The 21,895-nt window shown below is 40.6% G+C and overlaps 1 protein-coding gene across 3 annotated transcripts in view; it reads left to right on the top strand.

The window, feature by feature from the left end:
- The window catches only part of TNFAIP8 (TNF alpha induced protein 8), an 86,425-nt gene extending 78,417 nt beyond the window's left edge, over positions 1-8,008 (top strand). For 2 of the 3 annotated variants that reach the window (XM_054033007.1, XM_054033005.1), the window contains exon 2: positions 6,160-8,008. In XM_054033007.1, coding sequence (XP_053888982.1) covers positions 6,160-6,725 — 566 coding nt within the window. In that variant the 3' untranslated portion in view covers positions 6,726-8,008. Of the gene's footprint in view, positions 1-3,741; positions 4,025-6,159 lie in introns of those variants that run through there. The other variant, XM_054033006.1, reaches the window with a different exon arrangement.
- Positions 8,009-21,895: the final 13,887 nt, after the last annotated feature.

The following is a 21,895-nucleotide window of genomic DNA, read 5'->3' as shown; positions in this document are numbered from 1 at the left end:
CCCACTCGTTCTGCCCTTCCAGCATGACTGTGAACCACTGATAACTACTCTCTGAGAATGATTTTCCAACCAGTTATGCACTCACCTTATATTAGCTTCCTGTAGGTTGAATTTCCCTAGTTTGTTTATGAGAAGGTCATGGCGAGACAGTATCAAAAGCCTTCCAAAATCAAGATCTACCACTTCCCCCCCATCCTTAAGGCTTGAAAGCTATTAGGTCTAAGAAAGCTATTAGGTTGGTTTGACACGATTTATTCTTGACAAATCCATGCTGACTGTTGTTTATCACCTTATTATCTTCTAGGTGTTTGCAAATTGATTGCTTAATTATTTGTTCCATTATCTTTCCAGGTACAGAAGTTAAGCTGACTGGCCTGTAATTCCCCGGGTTGTCCTTAATTCCCTTTTTATAGATGGGCACTATATTTGCCCTTTTCCAGTCTTCTGGAATAACTTAGCTATCATTATATTTAGCAAGTTTTTCTTAATATGTAACCTCAATCTCCCTTGTTGCAGAGTAAGCCCATTGCTCCTTGTCCTACTTTCAGTGGATATGGAGATTTGATCACCATTCTTTTTATAACAGCCCTTTCCCTATTTGAAGACTGTTAGTAAGTTTCCCCCTCAGTTCTTGTCTCAACACTAAATGTGCCTAGTTTTTAACCTTTCCTCATAGGTTAGATTTTGTAAATCTTTTATCATTTCTGTTACTCTTCTCTGGACTCTCTCCAATTTGTCCACGTGTTTCCTAAAATGTGGCACCCAGAATTGGACACAGTTCTCCAATTGAGGCCTCCCCAGTGCCAAGTAGAGTGGAACAGTTTCCTCATATGTCTTACACATAGTACTGTTTTTAATACACTCCAGAGTAATATTAGCCTTTTTTGCAGCTGCATCACATTGTTGGCTCGTATTCAGTTTGTGATCCACTATAACACCTAGATCCTTTTAGCAATACTACTGGCCAACCAGTTAGGCTCCATTTTGTATTTGTGCGTTTGATTTTTCCTTCTTAAGTGTAACAACTTGCACTTGTCTTTACTGAATTTCATCTTGTTGATTTTTAGACCAATTCTCCAATTTGTTAAGGTCCTTTAGAATTATAATCTTGTTCTCCGAAGTTCTTGCAATGCCTCCCAGGTTGGTGTCATCCGCAAAGTTTATAAGCATACTCTTCACTCCATTATCAAAGCCATAAATGGAAATATTGAATAGTACTTGACCCAGAACCTGCAGGACCCTACTAGATATGCCCTCCCTGTTTGATAGTGACCCATTGATAACTACTCTGAGTACAATCTTTCTAACAGTTTACCCACCTTCTAGTAATTCCACCCAGACTGCATTTCGCTGGTTTTCTCAGAGATTGTCATGTTTGGACTGTGTCAGAATCTTTACTAAAATCAAGATGTATTACGTCGACTGCTCCTCCCCATCCACTAGACCAGTAATCCTGTGGGGTTTTTTAACCCTTACAGGAGATCAGATTAGATAGTCACACTGGTGCCTTCTCATGTTAAAATGTATTCTAAGTATAGATCATATTTTCAGAGTGATTATCTTGTGGATCTGCCTCATTTCCTATAGCCATCATGTAACTTCCTTGTGCCTACCATAATAATTGCCTATATGGAGACATTTGATATTTGGAAGGCATTTAATGAGGGTTGTTGCTTTGTCATTTTTGAAATAAGTTAGATGCTCTTTTTTGCTCTTCATTTGATATTCCCTTCATATCTATTGTATTCCTTTCTCTCTCCTTGCTATTACTTCTGTTCTTTAGTTTTCTTCTCCCCTGGACTGACTGTCCAAGCTATCTGGTCCTCTCCTCCCTCTATTCCACTGGATATTCTGTTTAGCAGTTTCAGTCCCTTTTCTCTCCACTCCTACTGTTGTTTGGCAGCTCCAGTCCCATTGCTGGCTCTGTTCCATGTGGCTGACTCCTGTTTCCTCTCCTCCGTAGTATCAGTTCTTTGTTAAAGCAGCTAGAGTGGCTTCTTGTTTTCAGCTACTTTTGAACACCTGTAGTAGCACCTAAAAACAAGGAGCACTAGTGCCAGCCAGCTTGCTGCAGAACACTGGCATGTGTTCTGAGGACCACAGTCTGGGAACTGCTGCAGTACATTAAGGAATGTTTTGAGCTTTATTTTTTTTAAAGAACTAAATTTAATATACTTTCACCCAAGATATGATCTGTGGTATTTATTGCACATTAGAATCTAAGCATCAAGTCTTTCATTAAAAAGATAATGTCCAAAGGCTTAGAAAATGTGACACTAATTAGGAAGAAGCTATACATTATGATGGCAGAGTTCAAAACATCAGGTTGCCTCTCTTATAGTTTTATCTTTATGATCAGTGCACAGTAAAATGTGTGGCAGAGACAGGGTTCTGGGAATACACTTTTGCCTGCTGCAGATTTTATCCACTCATCTGTCAAAAGCTGCTCCTGCAGTGTTGTCAACTTCTGCAATTTTATCACAAGTTTAATGATATTTAGTGGTTTTTATTTTGCTGGAATCATGTGATAAGATGATGACCTCAGTATTTTTTTTTAATTTCTAGCGCTTATTGTTGCTTGAAAACATAAACCTTAAAGGCTCAAAACCCAGCAGATAATTAAGAAAATAATAAATAAAGTATTGGTTTTAAGTTTCATGAATTCAAGCCACTTGTGATATTTGAACACTTGGCACTAACAGTACTGCTCCTCCCACTTGTTTTCAAGTAGATGCCCCTCAGGTGTAAGACAGTGCCCCTCACTCTAGGAGTCTGTTTTACTAAGAATGTAAGATCCTAATCTTGTGCAAAGATTGTAACATGATTCAAACCCACAGCAATACTGCGGCAAATGCACTTGTCCATGCAGGAAGACAGGCAGGAAATCAGTTGCCACATTTCTCGAAATGTTCTTTCAGCATGCAATGTTCAGCCAGCAATTACTCTTTTTTTGTTGTTGTTAATCTTTTATACTTTGCAGGCTAGAATGGAAAACCTATTTGCTTTTGGAATCTGGCTTTTTGAAAAGTTTCATGAATGGTCTTGAGTTGCTAATGGACATATCCTGTATTCCCTCTACAAATATATTTACTACAATTAAAAAAAAAAATCCATGTTATTATCTTATTGGATTTCTAATGATTGAATGTTTTGGAAGCCATCTTTTGCTAATGGATTGAAGGTCAAATAAGTTTTACAGCTAAGGGCAAAAGGTAATTAAACCACTGTATTAGAATATGCATTAACTAGAGATGTGGCTAAAAAAGTTAAACTTCAGATTTCAAACCTTCCCCAGAAAGTGCAGAGGTTGAGATCTGGAGGTTTGCTTCATACGCATCGCTAATGCAAACCTATAGGAAAAATATTTAATAACTTCTCTATTAATATAGTACAGGCCTAGTTTGGGTAATCAAAAATCTGAGTTTAGTTTGGGCCTGTTTAGTTTAAACATGTTTTGTTCAAATAAGTTCATTTTTAATTTTGAATGAATAGCTCAAAAATAGGAGATCAGGAAATAAGCACTTAGCTACAGGAGATAGGGGTCCCTTCCAAAGAACCAAGTATGCCCTTTCTAAGTTACTTTATCTTTGTTCTTTCTATATTTTTGTTCATTGTCCCAGATGTCAGTTACCAATAACGGCTATTAATGTTACATTGCTTGCTCAGCAATGCAATTTCCTTTAAGCTTTCCTTTCAAGGAAGTGAAACTACTTCACTGTAATTTTTGCACTTTGAGTTGCCAAAGTGAAATGGAGCAATTCAGGCTGAAAAGAAAAAGGTAGTTCAGAAGAAAATGCTTTTATGAGGTTGTCTCAGAGAGAGGATGAAAAAACTTTAAATCTGTATCAGATTCAGATGCTATTTGAGGGGAGTATATTAGGCTACTGTGATAAAGTATTGATGTTAAATTTAATTAACAAGCTACCAGTCCAGTCTTCACCTCATACACATTGTGACTATACCTGAAACGTGACTTTGGCATCACCATCTCAGTAAAAGCTGTAATTCTACTTGTTGATGAACAGTAAGTAAAATTTTAACTTTCTCAAGGGAAATTTTGTCTTTACTTCGAAGACTGATTCCTTTCAGTACTTAAACTCAGTTTTATTTAAGTACTTTGTAAATAAATTGCATTTTAATTCTTCAATTCTTTTTCTGGTATTGATAACAGAAGAGAGAAACCAAGAAATAAATGTTCATAATATACTCCAACTGGGTTTTAGAATAACTTTTTTTTTTTTTTTTTTTTTTTAAGATACAGAGTTTGTATTTTCCAGCCAGAACTTGTGGAATGATGACAAATTAAAGAAATGAAAGTTAACTTGTGCTCTAACAGCACAAATGTAGATGTATAGAAAGTAGTACAAGCGACATAGCCCCAGCATTTTAATAACATATAGGGCAACCATTCAGAATCTGACATTCATATGCAGGTGAGAGAGAACTCTTTATTTGCTAACACCACCGTAATCATATATTTAAGGCTGGGTCTTTTTGTTTTGTTTTTATTTTTTAAGAAAAAGTCAAATGTTCAATTATGACTTTGTTTTAGAAAAGCTCCCTGTGTGGGGTTTTGGAGTGTCAAAACCATTAATGGCTGGGTTTGTAAGGATAGGAAATGGTTACAGGCTGATTTGAGGAGGGGTGCTTGTTAGTAGCAAGTTCTTTAAGTTATATTGAGGTATTATTTGTGATGTAGTTTTAAGGCAAGGGTGGCTATAGCATCTGGATAAATGCCCTTTTTAGCATTTGTATAAATCCAAAGAGGAAAATAATGAAATACATTTTTGTTTTTGCTTTTTCATTCCCGAAGAGTTGGAAAGGTACTTTGTAACCCATCATAGTGCTCCTGTCAAAGCAGAAGAAATCTGTATAAATTTGTGGAACATGAGAAATCATTGAGATTTGTGGCCTTAACAAATAAAGCCAGGGAAGGACAATATTCCTGGTTTGGTGAGAAGATGATCAAGGAGCATTTAGGAAACTTAGGGGATGTGGTTTTAATTATTTTTGTTATAGTAAAGTGGCAATCATAATTCAAAGGAAGCTCATCTTTACTAGATAAAAATAGATCTCTACTATCCTAAGCACTGGTTAGTGGCTTTTCATACTTGATGATTTTTAAAATATGTTGATTGTTTTTATTTAAATAGTAACACAGATTTATTATTAAATTTTAAAAATACAAAAACTGTTCAAGTATTTTTCACTTTTCTGATTGGCTAGTTATGATCCTTAGCTGTTTCTCAGACCCATATGGTTTAGAAAAGGCGGTTTGTCTTGTGAGCTTGATTACTGCTCCCAAAATAGCTAACAATGAGTTCTTTGGTACTTCAGTATCCTCATCTGGTAAGAACTAGCTCTTTAAAAAGATATACTCAAATTATCTAAGATTTTTAATTAATTAACTGTGCAGAATGTGGTTACTTTTAAATGGGCTGGAAGCTTTCCAAATCCTAGAATGGGATTCTGTTGTGAGTTTTTCAAAGATGCCGTGAAGGATGAAATATAGTTTTATAGCTTAACAAATGCCCCTTTGAACAAATACCCTTTATATGTGCTGGCAACTGTGTATCTGAACATATATACACATGGCTAGTAGGAAACTTTCTCTTCCAAATGCAGAACTTTGCCCATGGGCATCTGCAGAATATGCTTTCATCTTATTTAAAAAAAAATATATATATATATCCAGTCCTGTGTTTGCAAAGAAAACATTCCATATGTGAAATGAATGTAAACAGATGAAGGGTTTCCTTTCAGACAGCCTAAAACTACTGGGGGGTGCAGCCAGAAGCCAATTCGTGTCCCAGCAAAATCTGTATTGTTGTGTTCACACGTGTTCATTCGCTTTATCTAGGCCTTTATGTTCATCCATTTTGGTTGAGTTTCACTTAGTTTTTTGTGTTCATTCAAACCCAAAACAAACTCAGTGAATGCAAACCTACACAAATCATACCAAGAGCCACAGGAAGTCTGTGAACCGAAACTGCAGTTTTCACACATTGATGATTAATTCCATTACTTTTGAAGGAATATGGTATGCCAACTGTAAAATAAATGGATATGGGCAGAAAAATGTTGTTTAACATGCTGTCAGTAATGTGCCTGTAATGATCTAGTGATTGTACTGTTTTTTTTTTTTTTTTTTTTTTCCAGTGGCCACGGATATCTTCAACTCCAAAAACTTGGCCATTCAGGCCCAGAAGAAGATCCTTGGCAAAATGGTATCCAAATCAATAGCAACTACCTTGATAGATGACACCAGCAGTGATGTTTTAGATGAGCTCTACAGGGTGACAAGGGAATACACTCAAAACAAGAAAGAAGCAGAAAAAATCATTAAAAATCTCATCAAAACAGTCATCAAATTGGCAATTCTCTACAGGAATAACCAGTTTAATCAGGAAGAAATAGCACTGATGGAGAAGTTTAAGAAGAAGGTTCATCAGCTGGCTAAAACCGTGGTCAGTTTCCATCAGGTGGATTATACCTTTGACAGGATTTTTTTGTCCAAATTGTTGAATGATTGTAGAGAGATACTTCATCAAATCATCCAACGCCACCTAACTGCAAAATCACATGGACGTGTCAACAACGTGTTTGATCATTTCTCTGATTGTGAATTTTTGGCTGCCTTATACAATCCCTTCGGACCTTATAAGCCCCACTTGCAGAAACTCTGTGATGGTGTCAACAAAATGCTAGATGAGGGAAACATATAAGTACTCGCATTACGGTTGACTGCTCGTGTGTAATTTGTAGAAGGAACACTGCTGATTTATGAAGGAATAAGGGACCATACAAAGGTAGTTTTTTTAATATAACAGATGCTTCAGAAAAATCTTTACCAAACTGAGTATTATGAGCCATCTATTGCTATTCCCAGTCAACCTGGAACAAAGACTTCGAACAATACTGCTTTAGTGTGCTTTGCCTAAGGAAACGGCTAGATAAAGGTTGTGAAACAGCAGCTCAAGTAGAGGAAGACTCTTGTGAAGTATATGATAAAATGAAATTATATGTAGTCAAACAATCCAACTATGTAATTTTACATTTAGAGTAATATTTATAAATCATCAAAAGGCTATTTTTTTGTATCAGACTAGCATGGTGATGGTACATTCTGTAATTTCTTTAACTCACATGTTAAAAAGAAAGAATATATATTTGATGCATTTATATTCACATGTGCTCTATGTATATGTGTAGATAACAGCTTCCTTGTGCTGCCTTTATGAACAGTTCAGTTTTACTGTTGTCATATCCCTGATACTTTTGTGCAGCATTTGAACTGCATTGTTAATCTGCAGTCCAGTAATGAAAATCAGTTGTTTGAAAACTTACCCAGTGACCCTTGCAGATCAACTCTGATGCCTGTTAAGTTTGATTATTTTAGGAACAGTAAACTACAATAATTCAGCCTGGCTTGGAAAATGCATTCTACAGACTGAATAGTGTGTGGTAGAAGAAAGCACCTGTGATATATAATTCTGTTTCAGAATTTTAAAACTCCATGTGCAATTAAAAGATAAAATGCAGTGAGTGAGCTAAGAACGCTCATTAATTAACATGCGAGTCCTACTACTATATCCATCCTCTTCTGAAAACGTAAGGGTTGATGTATTTCTGCACATTAAGATAACGCATATGGTAATGTGAATTTAGATAACATAAGTATCTGAAGGCTAAATAAATTCCACAGCAGTTTGCTTTGTATATAGCGAGCTTATGTTGTTGGGTTACATATAGTAACAACTGTTTAACAAATAGAGAGAAGGCATTTACAATACCACAGATTAAATCAAAAAATGTTATCTAGTTCTTTTCACTGGTACAAAAAATATGTGACTCCCAAACACTGTAACATGCTAAAACATTTCAAACACCTGAGGAATTTTTGTGCAGAAGCTTATAAAGAACTTTGCAATGTATTTAATTGCCAAGTTTTTTTGCTGTTTGATATGTCTTCTATTTTATGAGTAAACCAAAGAATGTTGGCACTCCACACTTCGCATGTTTTTTCTGTTTGCCTATTAAATTAGAAAAAGTAAACTTGTGAAGCGGAATGCAATCTCTTGATACGTGCCTCACCATTACAATTTAATTATTTCCTTTCTAAAATGGAAGGATAGTTCAGTCTTCACGCTCATTCACTCACTGGACTCATAGTATGCCAAGAAGGGTGCCCAATGTGACTTTGTGACAGGGATGCATAGGTAAGAATACCAAATTATTTTATACAGGCCACCAACATCCAGCAGATGGTGAAGGGTTAAGGTCAGTACCAGCTTGGGCTAATTAGAAATGGATAAGTTAATAATTCTCAGTTTCAAAGGGCTGGAGAACTACTTTGTCATCAGATAGTGTCTCAGAGAGCCAAAAAATAGCCATCTTCATATTGCATTTTGTCCATAATCTGTGACTTATTGGTGATGTAATGTCATGAGGATACCCTGATTATTTTGTGACTTTGCAGCTCCATCTTTTTCATTTCTCCACATCAGACTGCTTGGGTGGGAAGGGAAGGATATTCTTTCCCTCCACTTTCTCTCTAACTGATGAGAGAGGTAAGGTTCCTGAGGGCTGGCTAGAAATATGGTTCAATATCACAGACTGACTCCATATTGCACTACTAATCCACTGAGTCATCCACTCTTCCTGTATAAAACAGCATCAGTGAGTGAGATTAGAGATCTCCTATCTCCTAGAACTGGAAGGGACCTTGAAAGGTCATCGAGTCCAGCCCCCTGCCTTCACTAGCAGGACCAAGTACTGATTTTGCCCCAGATCCCTAAGTGGCCCCCTCAAGGATTGAACTCTCAACCCTGGGTTTAGCAGGCCAATGCTCAAACCAGTGAGCTATTTCTCCCCCAAGAGTGAATTTGAACTCTTTTTGAAGGGAAGATGTGATATAGCACTGTTTAGAACCAAGCCTATAGTCTGTACATTTGCTGCATAAGCTTCCACATCTGCGCTTCAGTCAAGACCTGAAACATTTTGGCTAGTCAAATTCTGGGTTTCCCCTGATCATGAATTGGCAATTGTGCTTAAAAATGTAGTATCACACTGTGGACAAATGTCCACGATCTAGGCAACTATAATGTAGTCAATTTATTAACCAGATTTCCGGAGGTGAAGACCGGTAACCCATTAAATCATCCAGCCATATACTTGCATCTTAAAATAGGTTAAACTGATTATAAAACTGATTACTAGAAGCTTGCCAGATATCAGAAATCCCCTCTAGTCTGTAACTTTGACACCTTCTTCTAGAGCGCAGTAAGAATAACTGTCACCCAGCGTTCTTGTTTGACTACAAAGAAGTCAATTTTATGACAGTGATGGAAGACACTTGGATTATAGATTTTCAAAGATATAGTTTTATAGGTAAAGTGAAATGGTAGTTAAAGTGAGCTATATAATTCTACAGTGTCGTTTTTCACTCTATAAAATCTAATTCAGTGCCTTTTCATCATCATAAATTTAAAATTAAATTGGCTTTTAATTCCTCTGCCATGTCAAGAGAATGTCTTTTGCCTGTGAATTTTTTTATTCATAGCCATTAAACATAATAAAAATATCAATTTATAATATATTAAATATTGAAGTGTTATCTCAAATTAGCATTCTGTACCTATCTCAGTTTGAAAATTAAAGTACACCTCTACCCCGATATAACGCGACCCGATATAACATGAATTCGGCTATAACGCGATAAAGCAGTGCGCCGAGGGGGCAGGGCTGCACACTCAGTGGATCAAAGCAAGTTCAATATAACGCGGTTTCACCTGTAACGCAGTAAGATTTTTTTTTTTTGGCTCCCGAGGACAGCGTTATATTGAGGTAGAGGTGTAAGTTGAAGCTGTATAGTTGTCCTAAATTACTGATAAAATATTGTGTTCATTATTTACTGAGGATGCACTGAACCTGCATCCATTATGATTTTAATAGGAGAAACATAAAACAAATTGCTGGTACGTTAAAATTCAGCTTCTCAGTTAACAAAATTGGTGGATTTTACTGTGGATTTAAAAAAACAAACCCTCAGTATTGTATGTGAGAGACTAGGTGAGATAGTATCTTTTATTGGACCGACTGTTGGTAGAAAGGACAAGTTTTCAGGCTACACTGAGCTCCTTCTCAGGTCTGGAGAAGGTAATCAGAGTGCCCAGCTAAATACAAGGTGGAACAGATTAAGCATAAGGGGCTCATGTGCTGTAGGAGACCACTTGAAATTAAGTGGGCAACCAAGTGGTGTGTTACAAATTTTGTAATGAGCCATAAAACCGGTGTCTCTGTTAAGTCCATGGTATTTTATGTTTGTTTTGTACACTTGAGTGCTCAATCATCTGGATGCATAATGTATTTACTATTGTTTGGTTGATTGACCATAGCACTTGGTGTCATCAAAACTCATGTAACCTGTGATGTGCTATATTGGCTTTTGGAGAAGTTGACAAGTGATAAATGAGGCCTTGTATATAATGTAATGAAATATTCATCAAACATTATTCATCTTAGTTGTACAAAGAAGGTACAGACAGGTGGTGCAGTTTCTGCTTGTATTGGATCAGCTTGTATCCTACTCTTCAATATTGATTTGATGATCTTCGCTATCCCCATCGTATGTGTCTGTGTGTAGATATATAGTCACAGAGAAAACAAAATCAAATAATCAGCAAGCATTTTTACCCCATCATTGCCTTCTTTAACCAACTTAAACTCCCTTCAGATTGTCCTACACTTAAAAGGTATAAAGATTGATGACAACCCTGTTGTTTCCTCTGGCTGCTATCACCTCTATCAGCAGACAACCAAATCAGGTCTTCTGCAGGGAGTATTTTATCCCTCTTCTAAAACTAAGATGACAGGGAAATATGGGAATGAGCAGATCCGCATTTGCCTCCCTTACCTGACTCCAATAAAAATCCTTCAGAGTTTAATCACAAACCTGAGGAAAAAATAAAATAAATATTTTTGGCTCCAGTCAGCCCTCAGTTGTCTTCCAGCATTTTGCTGAAACCAGTTTACATAACATTGCTATCAAAAGATATACTGGAATTCCACATGGATTTACTAGGGTGATTTCTATATGACAGTAGCTAAACTGCCTGAACGGTATAAGAACCAATTATATCAGAGTCACATTGATAAACCTGTGTAAGAGAGAAAATAGCCATTTTGAGTTATGGAGAGAGTAACAGAATTAGCAGGAACACATTACTGTCTTCACTCACTGAAAAGGAAAAAGCCTCAAATATCTATTTCCTGTTTGTGTCTATGTAATTGGAAATCAGATGGGATGATCTACCTCTTGATACAGCTGCTAATAGTTTTATATATAATCTATATCCACATATCAGTATATTTGGCATCTACTATGAACTTAATCTGTATATCTGCAATCCTTTTACAAAGAACATGCAATACTTGTATAAATTTTCATAGGAACATTTTGACAGGTCAGCCAACTTTCACAGTTAAGAGGAAAACATTTGTTTGTTGGATAAAATGGTCTTAACTATGAAAAGGATTACACTATTTTAACCACAAAGTTTCCATGTGATCTCATTTGCATCCTTTACAAATAGACACAACTCCTTTTTGGTCCCTTGTGGGAGGGGAGAAATACATTTCTATAATAAAAAATTATATATACTATAGCCATTACCTAGAGAGTTCATTGTGGCTACAGAACAGTTGATATGTACAATTGCTTGAGGAAAAATTGTCTGTATTGCATTGCTTTAAGAATCTCCTCTTTTCCCTAATGTACTAAGCTATAATAAATTATATTCTATTACATCTAATGTATGTGCACAACAGAAGAAATTCTATTGCAGCCTCAACATAAATATCCAGAGTAACCAAAACATCATACAAATCACTCATGTGGTTTATTTTCCTCCTAAGCAGAATATAGGAATAGTATCTCCTTATAAACCATATAATAGTAGGAGCTAAATCCATTACTATATCAATATGTTCATACCACAAGGCAAAATTTCCTAATATCTAATGACCACAAAGTGCCAAGGTGATCTCTCCACTCTTAGTACTTCAAGTTTTAATAATCAGAGCTTCTGCTTTCTGTTTTTAAAACCAATATTTATATTGGTAGAACATTCAGAATCAAGGTCAGCTGTTTTATGTGTATATGATGCTACTATACTGATTATTTTTCATATTGTGCATTCAGATTTACCTCACTTGCAAGTATGAAATTGATAAGTCATGTGGAACAAAATGGTGATAGATGTCTGAAGCAAAATTATAACTTAATACAGGTTTCCAAATAAACATCTATTCGCTAAGAAGAAAACCTTAAGGAACTAATTCAGAGGTGGCTCTCTGTGCACAAACATTTTTGGGAGAAAGTGGGTAAGTTCAGATCATTTTGTCTTTTAAGGGGGTACTTGAGAGTGGAAGGAGCAGATATCATGGAGGTTGGAGGGAAAAGGCATGGGTGGCTATGAGGTTAAGGTGGGACTCTGAAATTAAGAGGGGGAAGAGAGATTAGAATGAGTGTAGATGGCATGAATGGAAACAAGTATGGGATAGAACTTGGAAAAGAGAAGGAGTCCAAAGGGAGGAGGGCATGAAACAATGAGGACAGGATACAGAGTGTGGAGATGGGGGTTACAAAGGAGGGAATACAGAAATGTGGGGAAGGAGTGAACTGTGGAGAGCTTAAAACTAGTTAGGGCTGGCCTAGTCTACCATATCATATCTTGAGTATTTTCCTTCACTCAGCAGACTTTGCTTAGGTGAACAAGTTTCTTGGTGTGCATAATTCTAGAGGCTTTGAATTAACAACTTCTGAGGAGAGGAATTGTATCAGTCTGTCACCACTCAGAAGATCTGATATCTGCTGGTAGCTCTTCAGAACATCCATCTCAGTAGTTCTTATACTTCAATGGTAGTAGCCTTTGTGGAACATTTTGAATTGGCAATCTAATGCCTCATTTGTCATGTGATTACTCTGGCCAGGCACAGGGCTGGACAACTCCCAGTGGATGTGGGGTGGTGTTGTGTTCAGATAGCATTTTTCCAAAATAGATCAAGCACATAGGGTCTTTTCCAGAGTACTCAGGGAACATGGTATATGTGTATGCTCAACAATCTTATCTCCCTTTCTGACCAGCTGCACCAAGCCTTCTGTTCCTGCCTGGGGATGGTAGTGTACTGCTCATGTTTCAGTTTGGAATGGTGTTGAAAAATGGGTTGGGGGAGAATTTGTTCTACCTTCATTTGGAGATGCTATTTCACTGGTTGTGCTAGACTTGGATCCTAAGTAGAATCCATTGGCTGTTGCTGGTTGAACTGCTAATGTCAGCTGACTGCTAATGTCTTCTGTTTACTTTACTCATGAGATTGTGAGACACTGTCCATGGAGAATCCAGCTCTACAGCCACGTGTCATCCACTATGCCCTTCAACAGCTTGCAACAGGTGAGTGGATTGCAACTGGACTTCCAGATGGAGCACAAACAATTGCAGCGGCCCAACACCAAGAGTCTTGATCTGTACTCAGCTCTAAGGAAGTATGGTTGGATCACCTAAAGATATTGATAAACATTCACCTGAGGAAAGATGATCTCACTGGTGGGACTAGAATGGGTCTCTTTGTTCAAGTCAAAAGCCATCTCTGCAGCACAGCATTTTATCTTGCTCTCAGTTGTCTGAATTTGCCTTGAAGGCAGGTATGTTGCAGTACCACAAGGCAACCTGAGATTGAGTAGATAAGAGGAGTTGCAAATAGGGAGAGACTCGTACATTTCAGGGAGAAAGAGCAGGTGCTGTGATCAGGCCCGGGTATTTCATAAGTGTGTTCTGATGTGCAGGGTGAGTGGGCTGATCTGTTGGCTATAAGTACTGACATGTTTCTTACTGATGTGAGACTTCAGATGGAACAGTTTTTAATTACATGGCTAGGTGAGGGGCATGTTCAAGCTTGTGCTCATTCTCTGTGGGAGGAATGCTCTGCATATCAAGACCACCGTTGATCCCAAACACAGTATTGGGTTGGGACTGAGATAAACATACAGTGACAGTGAAGGCATAGTTCTTTACACCAAATACCAATGAAAGGCAGTTTTTTGCCCACTGCATGCCCTTGATTGGCCTGGTATGGGAAAGTGGGAGAATACTTTCTGGTCGGGGTTGGGGGGGTTACATTGTGCAGATTAGTTAAGTGGCTGTTCCTCTCTTTCATTCCTCCCTTCCCAGTTAGAAGAATATATGGGCCACCACCATGGTACATTCCATGTTTCCCTATGTACTCTGGGCTGCAGCTGATCACCATTTGGGGTTGGGAAGGAATTTTTCCTGCAGTGCAGAATTGACCTGCTGCAGCTGGGAGTTTTTGCCTTTCCTTGATCATGTGGTAAATAAGTGGGGTATAGGGGGTTCCTGAGAAACAGTCAAGAGGTCTGCCATGCATTTTGGGGGTGGAGAGTTGTGTGTACAGTACTATGTTGTGTACACAGGAATTCTTTGCAATAATAGATCATATTGAGGCTTATGCCAAACTCTAGTACAGGGCAAGGAGTGAGAGGGCAATGGGATGTAATGAGTGGTAGGATGGGTGGAGGCTGTTTACATCATTCACAGATTAAAAGTACCAGTATTTCATGCCCAGCTTAAGGAGGCAGCTGTTTGGCTGTACCCAGCCAGGGCTCTTGTCGGTTTTGGAGCTGCTTGTGGCCATAGTTTTGAGGAGATAATTGCACTGAACTAGCGTTGACAGCCAGGAGTTGTTGGGATTTTTAATTTTCCATGTATTTATTAAAGTTGCAGTTGTTAGTTTAAACCACAACTTGTGTGGAGTTTTTATTTGCAATAGCTTGGTGTCAATGCCAATACATACTGTATTCTATGGAAATCAGTTTAAATCAGCTTATTTTCTAATCTTTTTACCTCTTAATTTATTACCTCTGTTTATTTCTTCCTTTTGTCTTTGGTGGCTACAAGAAGCCAAATCAATGGATTTTTATGAAGGGAATGTGTAGGAGAAAAACCAACATCTTCCATGGATGGAGTGGAATAGTTGTTTTCTGAGAGCAGAAGAGCTATCCTTTCCTCCCACTTTCCTATCTTAATAGATTTGTTCTACTAATTCATTATAACATGCCAGCTCAGCCGTTCTCTAAGCCCCAGATGTGACCTTACGCTTGAGTCTACTGTAAAAGGTGGGTCTCCCACGTAATGGAATTGTGTGCTACCTCACTGCTCTGCTGATGCCCCCAGCGCAACTTTTCCAGTTAATTGAGTGATGTGTGCAACTAATGCCAAACATGTTTCTTGCCAAACGGAGATTAGAGAGACCTCCTATGAATGTGGATTGGTGCTAAATGTTTGTGTTTGCTTTTGCAATTGGTTAGAACAGTGTACACATTGTGTGTTGCACAATATGCTGTCACTTGCCATTAAGTTCAGGAAGCGGTTTTCTGGTTCTCTTGGTGACAAACTGAGGATTCAAGAGCTGGCAAAAGTCCTACTCAATGACCACAATAGGCTCCTAGGTTTAAAAATAAAAGCAGCAAAAGTAATACTGAAATGATTCTCTATTCTCACCTCTCTGAAGGAAAGGGTTGACATCACCAAGGACCTTGCATTATATATTTGAGAGATTCTCTGGTGGTGATTATTTAACCAATGTTAGCACACCCAACTTCAGTGGGTGGAGGAATCTTGAAACCACCTTTCTTTTTTGAGTGCTGGTCCCTATGCATAATTCTAATGTGGTCGCATGTGCTTCAATTGCCTGGAGTCAGAGGATTTTGAAAGCAATGTACATTGGTCCGCACATGTGCCTTGGCTCACGTTGTGCCTTGGCTCACTTTGTGCCTCCAATTGAGAAGATAAAGGGTGGGGTGGACCAACTGCCTCTCCAATTGCTTCTGATCACTGCATGGCTCAGGTCAGAACCTCCAATGTCGAAAGCTTCAGCTTTCTTCATCTGTGAATATATATTTAGATATCTGTAAATAGTTCTATATTCTAGAGTTTTGAAGGTTTTTATCTGATAGTTTGTGTTTTATAGTTAGTCTCCCTGACCTGGAGAGCATCTCCCTGCCGCACACATGTACTGGCTTATGCCCAGGACTCCAGGCTTGAAAATTTGTGCTTCCTGCCTGTGATCCTTTTTGGTCAACAGCGACCACAACAACGCTGCTTGTACATCCTTGGGGAAGGCCACATCGTGGCAAGATGCAGTATCTTCCATTTGTTCCCCAGTTGAACCCGGAAAGGGTGGGAACTTCACCTTAGGAAGCATCTAATGAAAAAGCCATGAGGCTACAATTGGACCCGGACTGGGGAACTCCCTACCCCCATACATCAGCCTGACTCAGCAAGAAGTGCACCTCCTGCCGTGAGGTCCAAATCAGGAGTGAGGGAATCTATCCCCACAGATCCCTCAGCAGAGTCTTGATGGGAGAGCAGGGAACTTTGTCATAAGCATGAGGCTGTCTTCCTCTAAATCCACTTCAAAGAAGTCAGATCCAGCCCGGCCTAAACCAAGAAATAGCTCAGCCCCAGAGAACTTAATAGATCCTAAGTCTCAGAGACATGATAAGAAAGCTCACAAGTCTAAGGCTCCATCAGCACCAGTTGCGACCTGGCAGCCACAGTGCCTCCGGGACCTTCCAAGCACTAATCCTGGGATCTGCTGGCACTGATGAAGACCACTTGCCAAGAGCATCAGTCACCTGCGGATTCACAGACATAGCTATGGCACAGACTGTCTCTACTGCAGCTCTGGTGGTTCGGGTAGCCAGGATCCCTCTTGCACCAGGAAGAGCCAAGACCTATGCTCTTCCTGAGGACATATTCACTGTCACAGACCCTGAGTCTCCACTCCTTCAGGTCCTTCCCTTTTGAGGGATGTCATGACTCCACCAAGGGAGCTGGCTTTGTCTCCCATTCCATCTTCTGGCTATGATTTGCCCCCAGCAGCACTGTTGGTACTACTGTAGGAAGCAGAAGCAGTTTTCTTATGGGGAGATTCTGAACTACCCAATGAACCGTTACGCCCTTCTCCTCCAAGAGACACCTTCCTGGTCAAAAGACCTGGGCCAGCCTGGGACCAACTTCCACCTCATCATCTGCCTTGAAACAGTTATACCTCATGCTTTGGGGACCACCTGCCATTTGCCCCGTCCTACTGGCCATAATGGGGGCCATGGGACCAGTTCCATCCCACAGAGTCTGTCCAGTCTGTTAAGAAGTCACCTCTTCCCTCCCCTTTTGAGGGGACAACCAGAGCTGCCCCGCATCCAACTGAGGAGGAGTACATGCCAGAGCCAGTGGTTCCACTGGATCCAATGAGATTGCCATTTTCGTCACCAGATGAGGCAGTGACTCTGATGTCTCCATCCCCCTGATGACTATAAGCAATTCCAGGAACTTGGTTGCAGAATTGCAAGGGAGCTGCAGATTCCTCTAGGGGAGGTACAGGATCCTTGATACAAGCTCCTGGACATTCTTCAATCCTCCAGCTCCAGTAGAATAGCACTCCCTGTTAACAAAGCCATTCTGGAGCCAGCTAGAGTGGTCTGGCATAACCCAGCTACCTGTGCCACTACCCTTAAGAGGGCAGAGGAATGGTACTATGTCACAGCCAATGGGGCGGAATTTCTGTTCTTTCACCCTGCTCCTAATTATTTAGTGGTCCAAGTTTCTACAGAGAGATCTAAGCAGCAACAACCTCAGTTTACCCTGACTGATGATGAGGGCAACGGTCTCAACTTATTGTGAAGGAAAGTTTTTGTTTGTTTGTTTGTTTTTTCTTCTTCTAGTCTCCAGTTCAAGATAGCCATTAGTGGTTGGTAATTGGCTAAGTATGACTTCCTGAACTATTTGAAATTTGCGGACTTTGACAGTCTCCCATAGCAGGACAGAGCTTGTTTCCAGGCTCTCATATAGGAAGACAAAATGGTTGCCAGGACCATCTCCAATCACCAATGGATGCAGCTGATGCATCTTCCAGGGTAATAGCTACTGTCGTCATGATGAGCTGGGAGTTGTGACTCCATGCTTCTGGATTTCCCAGGGAGGTCTAGAATACTATTGAGGACCTTTCCTTTGATGAGACTCATCTGTTTAATCAGAAGATGGATGACCTTACACACTTTAAAGGACTCCAGGGCCACCCTCTGCTCCCTGGGAATATATACTCCTGCCTCCAAAAGAAAATTCAACGGGAAACACTAACCTAGACCGATGGCTCAACAGTTCTTCCACGAGAGACCTTATGTGCCACCCCATAAGAGGCAGAGAGTTCAAAAGACCCACTTCTCCACATCATCTGCTGTGGGTTCCTCATTCCAATGCCAGCCCTGTTCCAAACATTATTTTTGGCAGGAGCTCAAGAGCTGCAAACCACTGTGTCAAACACCTTCCAACTCCCACATGTCCTTTGGGGGTTGTCTGGCACTCTTTTTCAACACTGGAGTGCAAAACAATGGACAAATGGATGCTCAGCATCATCCATTCTGACTATATAGAGTTTGCATCCCTGCCCCCTCCAAAACCCTCTTCCCCATCCCTCTTGGTGGCCACTCTCACGAGAACATTCTCAAACAAGAAATCTCTCCTACAGCGAGGAACGATAAGGTGGGTTCCTCTTTGGTACCATAGGAGGCGGTTTTACTTGATATTTCCTAGGCGCCCCCCTCCCCTCCAAAGGTGGTTGGACACCCATTCTCAACCTCTGCCATATCAACAGCTTTATTTGCAAACTTAAGTTTCCTATGGTCATGTTAGCATTCGTAATTCCATCCCTGGGGGGAAAAAAAAGTGGTATATAGCTCTCAACATGGACATTCACCCTGCTTTCTCAGATTCATAGTCTGCTCCGACCACTTTCAGTACAAAGTACTTTTTTTTCGGCATTGCTATCACCGTGTCTTTACCTCCAAGGTGTTCTCATCATAGCAGCCTATATCAGATACCGTGATTTCACAGTCTTCCCCTACCTCACCGATTAGCACCTTGTCACTAAGTCACACCAAGAGGCCCAGGCATTGACTTTGACAATGCTACAATTCCTCTCCAAGATCAGCGTAATGCTGAAAAATCTGTTCTTACCCCTGCACGGACTTCAGACTTTGTCAGGGTGTTCTTAAATTCCATTATAGCAAGGGCTTACTTGCCAAGAGACAGGTTTTAGGCTATGATATTATAGACCAGGCTTTGATATAATCAAAACCAACCCCAGAGTGCCTGTCAAGACCAATCTCTCTCTCCTAAACTATAAGGCCTGATGCACTTACGTCATGCCTTTTGCAAGACTCTACCTTTTGTTGCCTACAAGCATGGCTTCAAACTGTGTACTCGCCAAATCAACAGTCCATAAGCACCATAGTGACTATTCTCAACAAAGTGATATCATCCCTATCATGGTGGAAGAATCCCCATCAGGTTTTCATTGGTGTTCTCTTCCTCATCTCTGTACCAGACAGGATGATGATTACCACTGTGTCCCTCTTGGGCTGGGGACTCACATGGGCATCCATACAGTGCAAGGCACATCTCAAGAGTCCAGAATGCACCTCAATGCTCTTTAGCTGCGTGCAGTTTGAAGGGCTTGCAAAACTTTTCTCCTGTTAATTCAAGGTCACCATGCCCTTATAATGTCAGACAACATCACAATTGTCTTTTACATCAACAAACAGGAAGGAGCAAGATTCACCTTTCTGTGTACAGAAACAATCAGTATGTGGATCTGGTGCATTGGCAATCAAATAACCCTGTTGGCAGTCTGCTTCCCAGGAAACCAGAATTTGCTAACAGGCTCTCTCTGCAGACACTTTGCAGTCAATCACGTGTGGAAGCTTCATAACTCTGTGGTAAACAGTATTTTTGCTCTATAGAAGATCCTCACCAGGGACCTGTTTGCCTCCCAAACAAACAGGAAGTACAAAATGTGTTGTTCCAAAGACACTCCGGATTGCGACTTAAAATGAGATGCTCTACTCCTTCCTATTCAGATCATCTGAATTATGCCTTCCTCCACTACCCTCCTGCCTCAAGTTTTGTGCAAGATTTGGCAGGACAGGGCATAAGTTATTCTCATTGCCCCCAACTGGCCCAGACAGTTTTGGTTCCTGAACCGCCTACGCATGTTATCTCGGGCACAAATCATTAGTCCATGTTTCCCAATCTCCTGACTCATAGAAACGGCAAGATCAGGCATCCCAACCTACAGTGGTTTCAACTCAGAGCCCGGTTTTTGCATGGGCATCATTCTTAGAGCAATCATGTTCTGAAGCTGTACAGAACATCCTTCTAATACAGTGGTTCCCAAACTTTAACAACCTGTGAACCCCTTTCACTAAAATGTCAAGTCTCGCGAACCCCCTCCTAAAAAAGAATATTTCCAGAGATTTTCTCCTTTACCTGAGTATAAATTATAAAAGCAGTGATCTTGGAAATATAACATTTGTTTTTATGACATGCTTATTACACACTATTTATTATTAATTATTATTTATCATTACAGTATTTTTATTACATTATGAAAATGGCAACACTTTTCCAAGATCTCACTTTCGTAGCTTTTGTATCACTTTGAATAAGCTTGTTATAAGACAAGGCTCCTATGTTTCATCAATAAGTATCAGATGTGAAACAGCATGAAGGTATCTAAGAAGCCAACTCAGAGTTCCTCTTATACAAGCATTCAGGTCTTGAGCAGTTCAAGCTAACAACTAGGGTGACCAGAGGTCCTGATTTTATCGGGACTGTTCCGTTATTTGCTTCTTTGTCCCGCGTCCCGACCAGTGTTTGGTCGGGACACTGGACAAAAAAGAAATTTTGCCCTCCGCTCTGGCGCTCGCGCCCTCCCTGCCCCAGCTCTGCCCCCTCCTTCCCCATTGGCTCCCTCCCCAAATCCCCGCACTGGCCCCACCTCTTCCCCAACCACGCAGCATTCCTCCTCTCTCCCAGGCTTGCAGCATGGTGGGGCAAGCCTGGAGGGAGGGGATGGCGGTGGTGCCTGGATCTTGGAGCTGATGAGTCAGCTCCGGCACCCGGGCACCGGGCGGGTGGGAAAAGGGGGGCTGGCAAAGGAGGGAGATGGGAGGGGGCTCAGCTGTGAGTCCCCCTGCCGCGCCAGAGGGCTCCTGCCCGGGCCGCTGCACCCGGGGCCGGGAGTGCTGCCTGGAGGCTGCTCCAGCCCTGCAGCCCGTGGGGCAGCGCAGAGCGGGCAGGAGCCGGGTGGGCGGCAGGGGGCTGAATCCCTGCTGCTGCCAGGAAGCCCCACGCCTCTCCCTCCTGCTCGCGGCTGCGGCTCCTTCCCGGCGGGACGCACCCCCCGGCCTGCCCCGGGCACATGCGGCGCGCGTCCAGCTGCTCCTTCTCGGTAGGAGGGAGACTAGGCACAGGGGACGCGCACCACATAATAATTTTAAAAACAATACTAGCTGCCTATTTTTTAAAAACAGCAAAAAATATCCACCTTCCTTTCCATTTCTTATAAGGAGTCTTGAAGTTTAAATCTCCTCAGTGTAATAGATGTGCTTGCTTCGATCTGCTTAGCTCTTGGAAGTCCAGGGGCTGCGAGGCTGCTGGTCCCGTGCTGCCCGGGGTCCCTAAGGACAGCTCTGTCTGCCATTAGGGAATTTTTTCCTGAGAACCCCCTGTAACATTTCACAAACCACAGTTTGGGAACCACCGTTCTAATAGGAAGAGTAACTAGCCAAGAGGAAGCATTTTTCTAACAGGGAGAACCAAAGACTTATTTCTCCAAAAGCTACAGATAGTCCTCTCATTCTGGACTATATTTTTTCCTTGAAGACAGCAGGTTTATCTGTCAGTTCCTTAAGGATCTGCTTGTCAGCAATCAGTGCTTACACTCTGCCTTCACAGGGCTACTCAATCTTCCCTTA

This window comes from Malaclemys terrapin, chromosome 6, assembly GCF_027887155.1.
Source record: "Malaclemys terrapin pileata isolate rMalTer1 chromosome 6, rMalTer1.hap1, whole genome shotgun sequence".
Taxonomy (NCBI): Eukaryota; Metazoa; Chordata; order Testudines; family Emydidae; genus Malaclemys; species Malaclemys terrapin.
Note: the sequence above shows the minus strand (reverse complement) of the source record. Positions and strands in the feature narration are given on the sequence as shown.